The 12,477-nt window shown below is 33.0% G+C and overlaps 1 protein-coding gene across 3 annotated transcripts in view; it reads left to right on the top strand.

The window, feature by feature from the left end:
- LOC129989178 (parathyroid hormone/parathyroid hormone-related peptide receptor-like) overlaps positions 1–4,556 on the top strand; it is a 334,785-nt gene extending 330,229 nt beyond the window's left edge. For 2 of the 3 annotated variants that reach the window (XM_056097547.1, XM_056097549.1), the window contains exons 12-14: positions 439–480; positions 1,579–1,720; positions 3,554–4,556. In XM_056097547.1, the coding sequence (XP_055953522.1) occupies positions 439–480; positions 1,579–1,720; positions 3,554–3,684 (315 nt within the window). In that variant the 3' untranslated portion in view covers positions 3,685–4,556. The remainder of the gene's footprint in view (positions 1–438; positions 481–1,578; positions 1,721–3,553) is intronic. The other variant, XM_056097548.1, reaches the window with a different exon arrangement.
- Positions 4,557–12,477: the final 7,921 nt, after the last annotated feature.

Here is a 12,477-nt window from a genome sequence, read left to right as displayed (position 1 = left end):
ATATGATTCCTTTAACACAGATACGGATCTACAATGCGGCTGAACTGCTCTTTCCTAAAATTGCGATTTCGTAATAAACAACTGATTATCAAAGAAATTCGAGAGACACATAACGCCTAGTTGATCGTGGCATTCTTTGATTTCTTTCTTTACCGGTTTATCATCTAAATTGTATTATTCATAAAAATAACTCAGGGTTTAAGCTGCCATTACAAAACCGTGAATATTATGATTAATATGTATGAAAAGAATAAAAATTTTGATTAAAATGTATAGATCAAATGTTTCAATAAAAAAAGACTTCATTCAGTGAATAGAAAAGTAAAAGAATGAGTAGCAGAATATGACCTTCAAAATAATTTTGCTCGTAATGCCATTTGTAGTACATTTGAGACTATTTCTATGAATTCTATTGATCCCTATTTAATTCATTTTTAGGGTTCATTCGTTGCCCTGCTGTACTGTTTCTTAAATGGAGAGGTAAGTCCATAATATTATTTGACTTGACTAACTTAACGTGATTTCGAATGAGAGTCTTTAACCTTTTCAAACTGTCATTTATTTATTTATTTATTTCTGCTATAAGACTTACTGTCGAACGTTGAGTATGAAAAACAAAGGAGCATCCTCGCAAACTAGATTATGTAGTTATTTCAAATTTCCTAACACCCTTTTTTTATTAATTAATTGTTTTAATTTAAAGTGTACCTTAATCTAAGATTACTTAAATTTAAATTTGACTATTACTGTATATTTGGCATATTTAGAGGGAAGACCGCGGTGGCCTGGTGGCAAGGTCTCGACTTCGGAACCGGAGGGTTTCAGGTTCGAGACCTGATTCCACCGAAGAACCGTCGTGTAAGTGGGTCTGGGACACGTTAAACGTCCTGGCCAAACGTCCTCCCGCTGGTGTGGCATGGTGTGGAGAGGGGGGTGCCAGCTCAGGTGTCGTCCTCGTCATCTGACTTCGGTTCAAAATTACTAGGTCCGTCCCAAAATAGGCCCAGTGTTGCTTTTAAACGGAGCGTTAATATAACTAAACTAAACTAAACTTGGCATATTTAGATTATTTGGCACATTTTAGATGTAAAGAAAACTGTTGTAGAGTTTAAAAATTTGGATTGTAAAGAAATATGCATTTATAGGATATTTTTACTCAATGACACTTAAAAATACGCAGTTGTATAAACATTTTATTTATACTCTAGAAGGTTACCTTGCTTTAAAGCATATAAAATCTATAAGCAGTTTGCTTTTACTAAAAGTTAATCGTATTTTATAATGTTTAAATTACAATGTTTTATATACATTTAAATATACTTTGTTTAATTAAGTACCTATGAGTTAACAACTGAACCATCGACCCAGTTAGGATATCATCCATTTTAATTTTTTTACACATCAATCTGTGCATTTGATAAGAAACTCAGAACGTCGTGTCAACAGGTCGCTAATGCGATGGTTTTAAATCCTGATCGAAGAGACCCCCATTTCCCATTTTCTAAGATTTTTTGCTTTTGGTATTTCCTTTCCAAATACACATTTTAAAAATCTTTTTACGTCAATTTTTCTTTCCAGGTGCAGAGCGAGGTGCGTAAGATGCTGGAGAGATTTCGCGAGAAGGAGGGCGGACACAACCCGCAGAACTCTCTCCTCACTCAATCTCTGACGTACATCAGCAAAGCTCGCTCTTCGGTGCAGTCTCTTCACAATCTACCGAGTAAGTCCCACTCCTTGCTCCGTCAGACCACAAACGAGAAACGCCACACATCATTTCCGTCTCGAAATTCTCCTGCTGTTATTTTTATCTCTCAGAAATAATAACAGAAGATGTTTCTAAAATAATACGCTATTATTTCTATTTATTTTCTCTTTATCACTTCATTTCTTAATTTCATTATTGAGTTTTTTATTGCCTTTCTAATACACAGTGTGAGTTTTAATGAACCTAAATCTTTGAAATAAAAATCATCTATGATCATTTAAAAAATGTCAATGCTTTCAGATAATGAGAGAAGGGATAAAAGTAAATGTTTAATGTCGCATTCAATTTTTTTTCAAAATATTTCCCACACTTTGTTATTTTTCTGAAGACTATTTTCCCATCGTAGAAATGAGTGTTTTATTGTAGAAATTCGGCGCTTTTTCTATAGAAGTGTTTTACAGCATTCTAAAACCAATCATTCCAAAACCAATCTCCTAGAACACATGTTTCCGATGAGTGGTACACATACCTCTGGGGAATCAGTTCCGAAAGGTAAAGGTAACTTGGTAATGGCAGAAATCAGAAGACAAAAAAGATTAAAATTTAAGAGAAAAGGAATTCTAAAATTTTATTACCCTGAATACCAGTTTAAAGTGATAGTTGTGAACATCTGAAAAATGTTTTTCAAAATAAGAAAGGGTAGATTAAGATCTTGTAATCGATCGATAATTGGCTGTGATCAACCCCACCCACCATCCATCAAACTGTATAATTATGTATGAATCCTCCATGCCTTCGCAAAAGCTAACGCTTCTAAAGTTATTATTATTTTTTAAGGGTTTAAAAGGCTTAATGAATTAGAATTTATCAAGAAAAATCTCGAATCCTCCCTTCTTTTGATATTTTTATTCAAAATGCGATTAAAATCACAAAAGAATGATTGATTATCAGTTATTGCTAGCTTTCTTCATAAGTTAAAAATAAAAGAAGAAATAGTAACTTTCATTATAAGTTAAAATGAAACAATGAAAACAGCATAAAAGTAATTAAGTAATTTTTATGTTGTTTTCATTTATTCTGGCGCTAATGCTATTATAGAAAATGAAATAAAATACAAAATCAAAATAAACCTTACAAATAATATTCAATTAATTCGAATTCTTTGATTTTTAAGCCAATTAAAATTTTGCCGCTGTAGATAAACACTCTGTGTAAAGTGATGTTCGGTTTGGTACAACAATACGAATACTTAAAAATAGTTAAAAAAAAAAGACTAATTATTATGGTACGAAAATAAACAAATTTGTCAATAGATGCTCTAGATCAACGAATCATCAAATCAAAACTAGATCATCAAATTTTTATAAAAAAAGAAGAATTCGAATCTTCTTTTGTTAGACAGCCCTTTATTTTGGTTGCGCTAATGTGCTATCTCTGAAGGTTCTCAATTGGAAGGGATTATTCTTTCTACACCTTCTTATCATTAAAAGAAATTCGTATTAATATCTGCGACTATTTAACAAATATTTCAGATTTATAATTTTATTAAAGCGTACTCTATAAAATGTATCAAAATTACTTGAAAAACTGGTAATTTAGATACTATAATACTGAAAGTGTTCCTATAGACATGATATATTTAACCACTTGACCTACGAATATAATTAACCTTCTAATTAGATGCAGCATCCTATTCGAGACAATTATTACTATTTTAATTTCTATAATAATATAATAGGGATAAGAAAGAGGAGATATTGGACAAGTTATAAAATTGTGAATTTCGGAAGCAAATAATTAATTAGCATTATTACATTATGAATAAATTGTGAGCCTAATCCGCTTCAGTTACAGAAAGGAAAGATAACTGGAAGAATGGCGACATGTCTCTTGTCCCTCAAGGAACGCCCAACATCGCCGAGAAAGAAGACTGGGGTCAATCAGTTGGTCGCCAACAACACGCTGAAAGTCTCCTCTAAGCCATGGATTTGAAAATATCTCCAGGCCTAGCAAGGTATAGATCGCCTAATGAGCCAAGAAAACACATTTCAGTCTGTTTATCATAAGATGTTGCACATGAATGATTATCTATTGTAAAAGTTTTTGAAGTTGATGGATCTCAAAACTGACTTTGTGCAAATGCCATTCCAGAATTTGTATTTGATGTGTATATGGTGTGGACAATTATTGATACGCCATTATGTAACCTAAAGTATATCGTTGTATCCTTGCTGCATATACAAGTTAACGTGTCTATGTCTTTGTACTTTTAAATTATTATCTTGTGACCTTTGATGTGTATATATTGCATCTGGAAATCGAGCATGCAGTCGCGATTCATATTTCTACGAATATGATGACAACTGACTATTTAGTTGAATGGGAAAAAAAATTAATTTTTAAATATTTTGAAGTTGATAAATAATAAAATTAAGGCTTTTTTCAGATTAGTTTTGGCTATAAAAGATATTTTCAATAAAACATCTTTTATTGCGATTTAGTTTAATCCATCAAGATCTCTTTACGTAATGTTCCAAATATATGATATTTAATATATCGAATTTGTAGTATAATACTTTCATCAAAGGGGTTTATTCTAATACAAATATGACATGAACATAAAACTGCAATATTGTTGTATTTAATGTTGATCAGAAATATCTGTATCTATACATATACAAAAAATGTGCTGTGTTATTCTATATGTAGTAAAATCCCTGATAAATGTTTCCCTGTGCGATTTGGTATATTCTGCACTTTAGTACATAGATGCAGGAACCGGTGCTGCATTTTAGAAGATAATTTCGCATAAGTGAAATTATTTGGTAAGTGTGACTCCTTTATATGTGCATAGATCAAAATATAAGGCTGATTTATAATTAGCCTCTTGAAATTTAAATGTTAAGAAAGAGTTCTTAATTAGAAAAATAAAAATCTATTATTGTGGTAAAGCATATGCGTAGGTTACAACCATGGCGAACATCGACAACCAAACATCTGTTGCCAACATTCGTTTTCACAAGTTAACATAAGCTAAACGATTACAATTCTTTCATCGATACACAAAGTGAACCTTACATTCGGCCCCGCTCAATATAAAATTTAGACAGACAGAAGAAATTTTAAATTGAAGCGTAAAAATAAAAGAAACAAAGTTTTTGATGAAATCATAGTTCAAGTCTCTGGGGAACACAGACCAGTTAATATCTTTTTGATGATGGCTCAGTGGCTCTCATTCTCTTCGTCTGTGCTGTTTTCCTCGATGGTTGGTGAATTTCGTTTAAAGTAAGGGCGAAGATGTACGTGAACAACCTTGATAAATTTGTTCTGCTGTGTTGTAGACTTGATCTCGTAGCACACGGCCCCGACTGGACGTATAATCACAAATGGTCCTTTGAAAATAGGAGAAAGTTTGTGATCTCCTTTTTTCGGCCAGTCGTACAATACGAGATCTCCTGCCTTGAAGGAATGGGATCTGCGATGGAGATCAAATCGTTTCTTGTTCTCCAAATGTGTTTCATACACACTATTTGCTGCTTCGGCCCTGGCCAAAGTTAAAAGGTCTAGTTGGTCTTCACGTGGCGTGTCATCTATGAAGCTACCAATGTGAAGTTCCCGTGGAAGGCGTGGCTCATATCCATGAAGTAAATAAAATGGCGATTTCTTAGTAGAATTTTGTTTTGTGGTGTTAATTGCGAGTAAGGCATTTGGAAGTAATTCGTCCCATTTATTCTGGTTTTTGTCAATCATTTTTTTTCAAAGAGGACACAATGATGCCGTTGGCTCGTTCAACGATACTATTAGCTTGTGGTGAATAAGGTGGTGTCGTTGATTGTGTGATTCCATGTTTTTGAAGAAACCGCTGAGTGTGACGTGCGGTAAATGCTGTTCCTCCATCTGATAAATACATATTTGGCGGTCCATATCTAAGTATTATATTATGATACAGAGCATCAGTCACTGTATGAGCGGCAAGAGATGCAGAAGGTGTTGCAATTACATAGCGAGTGGCGTGGTCAATTTGGACAAGCATATTTGTATTTCCATTTCTTGTTTCTGGCAAACAGATTATGTGGTCAGCAGATACAATTTCCCAAGGTGTGGATGGAATCGGCAATTGCTGCAAAAGACCATAGGCATTAGCAGTACGTCGGTTGACAATTTGGCATTTATGACAGCTTCGAACATATGCTTTACAGTCCTTGCGCATATTTGGCCACCAATAACGTAATTGCAAATTGTGAAGAGTTTTTTTTGCGTCCATATGTCCAACATCATCGTGACAAGCGATCAGAGTTTTCTCTCTCATTGCCTTAGGAATCACTACTACAGATTTCGAATTATTATCTTTAACTCGCACAAGAGTGTTGTTATCGATATTATAATTGCATATGATTGACATTGTCCTTTTGTTTGGATTTTTTTCTCTGAGTAAGAGAAAAATATACTGACAAAAGTCATCTCTTTTCTGTTTCACACAAATGTCTGATTCATAACTTGCAGTAACTGTTAAACAAACAGGTGGTGTTGGGAAACGTGAAAGGTGATCAGCGATGACATTTTGCTTTCCGGGTCGGTGCTCAGTTGTGAAATCAAATTGAGCCAAATCCACTAAATATCGTGCAAATTTTCGATTAATTGCAGATTTTGCAACTACATAAGCGGTTGTATAGTTGTCTGTGATGAGTTGAAACTTGTGACCTAGCAGATAGAGTCGAAATTTTTCAGTTAGGGCCCAATGTACAGCAGTACATTCCAGTTCGTTACTGTGGTAGCGTGTTTCAGCATCTTTTAAGGTACGTGAAGCATATTCAATGACACGACGCTTTCCATTCTGTTCTTGAGATAAAACTGCTCCTAGTCCAGAATAAGATGCATCAGTTTCTACAAAGGTTTGTAATCCTTGTTTGAAATACGAAAGAATTGGAGCAGTAGTAATTGCAGTTTTTAAAGATTCAAATGTATGCTGTTGGTCTTCTGTTAAAACTATGGGAGCATTGTTGGTCTTCTTTTCTAAACCTTTTAAAACGCTTGTTAAAGGTTTAGCAATAACAGCATAGTTACGAATATACTTTCGAAACTGATTAGCAAATCCAAGGAAACTACGAACTTCATGAATTGATTTGAGAGTTAGGTAACGTTCAATTGCTGCTATGCGTTCAGGATCAGGACGAACACCATCTTGAGAAATAATTCGACCAAAACGAGTGATTTCTGATACTGCAAATTGCGTTTTTTCTCGTGTCAGCTTGAAGCCAGCTTTTTGAGTTGCTTCAAAGATTTTATATATCACTTTGAGATGATAATTGAAGTCATCATGAGAAGTTGATATATCATCAATGTATGTGTTGACATTGTGGGGTGCCAGATGACTGTAGGCTAATTTAATCGCTCTTGTCATTGTAGATGGGCCATTTGTGACACCAAAAGGCATTCGAAGAAATTCATAATGTCCGTCAGGAGTGACAAATCCAGTTTTGTAGGTGTCAATGTCTCTTATGGGAATGCAGTGAAATGCAGATTTTACATCCATTTTAGAATTGTAGCTCTTTCCTGCCATGCGTTGAATAACGTCTTCCATTTGGTCGATTGGATGCGGATCAATATTTGTGATAGGATTAATAGTGCGAGAGAAATCTACCACAACTCGCCTAGGAGTACTTTCATGAAAGGGCTGCTCCACAATGAAAGCTGGTGCTGCGTACGGTGAGTTGGAATGACGGCAAATTCCTTGTTTTAACCATTTTTCAATTTGCGTTTTTAAAAACTGGCGATCAGGCTCTGAAAGTCTATAAGGTCTACATCTAATAGGCTTTTCATGTTGCAATTCGATTTTGAATTCCACATATGGACATAGTCCAATGTTATCATCATTCGAATAAAAAACATCAGTAAATTTTCCAATTACTGCATCAAGTTGAGCTTGTTGAGTTGTAGAGAGTCCTGCGGATTTAGGGATAAGGTTTGTTTCGGATGAAATTATATTGGGTGTTGCTTCTGGCAAAGTAACATCATCTAATGATGGTAGTGAGGGTGGATGAAGAGCGACACAGTTGATGCTGGGTTTCGAAGCATGAATACATTCGTACAAATGAAATGAAGTTGGAGTAGAAATACATAATGAGCCATTAGGGTCGTAAGTGCATCTAGCTTGAACTTGTTGTTGCCAATCGAATCCTAAAATAAGCTTAAATGGAAGCTGGGTGCACACTCCAATTTTAGGCATCATATGTTCCAAATTACCAACAATTATGTTTAACGAAATCCAACCTATTGGCTTTATTTCATGGTCAACAACTTGGAACTGTCCATCAGTCCACGGGTTAATAACAATATCATTTGGAACACAAGATTGTTGAATGACTGTGATATCTGCACATGGATCACAGAGGGCTTGAATTTCTGTATCATTGTTGATAATAACAGGTATTAAGGCACGTCTGTTAGTTTCAGTTCTAATACAATTTATGGAATTATTATTTGCACTATTTGCGGTTGTAGATCTTCCGGATGTCGAGTTGCGATTGTTGTTGTTGCGGCGGGAATTTGAAGAGTTCAAACTTATAGTTTTGACTACTGTGTTATTATCAGAACTAGTTGAACTGCTAGAAGATGGGATTTGGACATTAGTTTGACTGTTGGTATATTGATTTTGTCGTGACGTGTTTCTTGGTTGAGCTATGGTTGAACCACGTGGAGGAGGTGGTAAACTGCACATAAAAGATGCATGGCCTTTGTTTCCACATCTCCAACAAGTAATATCACGAACATCGTCAGTTACTGGATTGTATTTACGACGTTGTTCATCATGTGTATAAGAAGATCGAATTTGAGATTTCGGAGAATGTTTCTTATGCTCTTGTTTTGCACTGCGAATAGCATCAAGTGCAGTTGCCCTGTCAATTAATTCTTCAACAGTATTCGTATTTTGAGTAGCTAATGCAATTTGCCATTTTTCCTCGGTAATATCACCTATGATCATAGAAATACGGTCAGGTTGGGGAATGGTGAAGGGAGCTTTTTCCAAAAGAGCGTCTTTTGAATAAATATAATCTACTAAACTTTCATTATGCCTCAACTTTCGTTCATTTTGGTGAGCCAAAAATTCTTGCATTGTAATACGCCTTTTAAATCTTGAGGCGAGAGCATTTTTCCAAGTAATCCAATCATTAAAATTTTTTCCTGTTGTTAATTGCCAATTTTTTGCAGATCCTGAGAGACGAGAAATAGCATTAGTTAATTTTAATTCGTCGGACCAGTTAGCTAAAGTTGAAATTCTTTCAACTTCCTTTAACCATTCAAGTGCATTTTCAATTATATCACCTTTAAATATTTGAATTGAATTTGCAGTGTCATTTGTAGATGTGATTTGAATCACATTTGGATTTACTTGTCTTTCTAAAAATTGTTTTTGCGTTTCCATTAATGTAGAAAGAATAGCTGCGATATTCGGATCTATTTGAGAAGGCGGAGGCATAGGAAGTGGTGATTGTGTAGAAGAATTACTTAAAAGTTCTACTTGTTTTCGCAGAAATTCAATCTCTGTCAATAAATGTGCATTATCAGAAATTGCCTCCTCAACGTTATTAAGATTCTGCGCTCGAAGAACATTTAATTCTTCCAAAGTTCCTTCACTATTTCTTTTAGTATTATCCTCTACAATACGCAAAATTAGTTCATTCTTATTTCCAGTTAGCGAAAGATTTCTGAAACGTAATTCTTTTTTCAGTTGAACTATCGTTAAAGTTTGTAGCGGTTGCGAGTCTAAAGAATTAAAAATGTCATCTTTTGTTGACATTTTTTTTTTTTTATTTCTGTTCACTGTTCTTGACGAACGAAATAAATTAGCGAAGATTGCTTGGCGACGTTCTTGTTTAAAAAGCGAAGATTGCTTGGCGACGTTCTTGTTTAAAAAGCAAGCAATAAATTTTGCAAACAGAATAATTTTTTTGAAGGTAATGCGAAATCAATATTCAACATTCGTTAGAATACTCGCACTGATTTGTACAAAGTTTTATCACAAGTAAAACGTAAGTATATAAAGTATCTCATAAACTTCACTTACTATGCGTGGGCGATTTTTGGAATACGTTCAGGCAGAAACAATCTTGGCGAGATTATCATTCCTTGGCGAGGATTCTGAAAGTTCCAAAGAAGGCTTAAAGAGTGCGATGTTTTTTTTATAAAATATTATTTGAAATTCCTTTTGCAAGTCCATTAGATTCCGGCTGCGCCATATAAGGCTGATTTATAATTAGCCTCTTGAAATTTAAATGTTAAGAAAGAGTTCTTAATTAGAAAAATAAAAATCTATTATTGTGGTAAAGCATATGCGTAGGTTACAACCATGGCGAACATCGACAACCAAACATCTGTTGCCAACATTCGTTTTCACAAGTTAACATAAGCTAAACGATTACAATTCTTTCATCGATACACAAAGTGAACCTTACAAAAAATAAAATATTAGATAAACTGTTAAAGAGTTTTGAGTTAAGATTTAGATATTTTTTTTTATTTATTTATCAGTAAAAAAAATTGTTTTCATTTAATACATGAACAATGGAAAAAAATATGTTTCTATATGTCTTTATTTAGACTTGTAGATTTTTTTTGTAGACTTGTAGACGAATTGTTATATTTTTGATGATTTAATTTTGTAATCGATTTCGGATTCACTGCCTGCTGAGTTTTGAAATTTAGAAGACTTGTGTATTCTTGCTGAGAATGCATCATTTTAATATTTTCAGAAATCGGTTCTCAGTGAATCGAATAATTGAATTAAATTTTGATTGTGTATTCATGGCGTTACTTTGTAGTGAATTCGGTAAAACATGAAATTTTGACATTTTCTATTATTTAAAATAGTGAATAATAAATTAAAGATTTAAATTCGGAAAGTAATTAAAAAAATCTTTTAAAAACTGTTTTTATTAAATTTTTTTCAATTGTTTTAACTAGCATTTATAAAAGGATTCCTCTATCTTTCAACCTGATTTTCTTCTCATTATCTATCGGGCTACATTTCATGATCAATGGAAAATGATCCATATTATTATTAAAATATTGGCTGCAGCATGAATCACCTGTGATTCACGCCTGCTAACCAATTTGATGAACCTCCTCTATTACAATTAAGGGACGGTAAAAAAAGAGTAATCTAATTTGATAGATAATCCAGATCACAAGCTTAAATCAGGGTAGAAAACGTGTTAATTGCAGGTTTATACAAAGCCTGAATTATAATTATTGATTTGAAAAATTTATTAAATTTATATTAAAATGATTTTTATGTTATCTCTAAAGTCATGAGCATATTTAATACAAATAATTCCATAAAAATAAAATAATTTATTTCATAATTATTATATTGATAGCCGCAGGATTCATGCAGGCTTCACGTATACTAACCCATGAGATTACCCTTCTAAATGACAATTAAGGGGTAGTAAAAAAAGATAAACCCAATTTGATAGATAATCTAATCAAAAGTATAAATCAGGGTAGCAAATGTGTTAATTGTAGGTTTATACAAAACCTAAATTATAATAATTCATTAGAAAAATTTATTAAATTAATTTATATAATTTTTTTTGTATTATATCTAAAGCCATGATCGAAAGCAGTGCGTTAAAATTAAAATTCAACTGCTTTAATTATCATAAAAATCTACTGTATAATAATAGTAAGCAGTTAAATTATACTATAATAATTTTACATTCTTTTATCTAAAAATTTCTTTCTTTTTTTTAAAAAAAATATGTATTAAATTGTAGCAAAGGGAGGAAAGTGATCGCCAAACTCCTTGCAGTTTGTAATGCCTGAATGTTCAAATTATATTTCGACAATTTGGCTCCAAATTCCAAAAAATGGGAATCACTTGTGATTATTTCTAAATTGAAGTTCATAGTTCTAATTAAATAGTGCTTATTTATTAAAAAAAGTAATTCAGTGTACTGTAAATAAAGTTTACAAATTTTGTATTTTCATGTTTGTATGTGTCAATTGAAGTACGTGTCATTTAAAGGACATTTACCCGTTCGAATGTAATATACACTGTGGTATCTCGTCATTTGATTATTCAAAGGAAACTGGTCTTTTAACCAACTGCAGTGGACTCTCTTATAGAGTGCTAAGCAATAGGAAATCGCGTTATATGGACATACATTATCGGACGAAATTATCCTAATTCATGCATTTCTCTCGCTGGTAACTGCACATATAGCTAGCAAGATACCGCTTTTTAAAAATACTCTCAACGAAATAACAGATAAGTGTATACATTTGCTTTTCTAAACAAAAATCCCTAATAATACTAAATCTGTTTTATTTATATTATGAGAATTTTATTACTTCAAATGCAAATGTGTCATCCATTTTTTTAGTAGTGTTATACGAATTCAAATTATAAGAGAGTCACGACTATTAAATGTATATTAGTATTGAAGAAATGACCGGTGCAACGGTGAAAATCCACACATATATATATGCATAATATTAGTTGTTTGTTGTTAAGTGAACTAGTTCACATTCAATGTATTTTCGATGTACTTCTTGCGCTTTGAATAAAATAAAATATATATCTCATGTAAATGACAAAACTTTGGCACTTAATGACAAATGCGTTGTTTCACACTTGTATATGTGAGCATATCTCTGTCAACTGTAATCACTTCTATGTTGAATATCTGTCCATTTTGTAAGACAGCCAATAAAAACATTCGAGTGTTATAAAGACGCATGTTTCATTCCCCATGAAACTTAAGAAGGAT

The sequence above is a fragment of the Argiope bruennichi genome, chromosome 10, assembly GCF_947563725.1.
Source record: "Argiope bruennichi chromosome 10, qqArgBrue1.1, whole genome shotgun sequence".
NCBI classification, from domain to species: Eukaryota; Metazoa; Arthropoda; class Arachnida; order Araneae; family Araneidae; genus Argiope; species Argiope bruennichi.
This window is presented reverse-complemented; position numbering and strand designations above follow the sequence as displayed.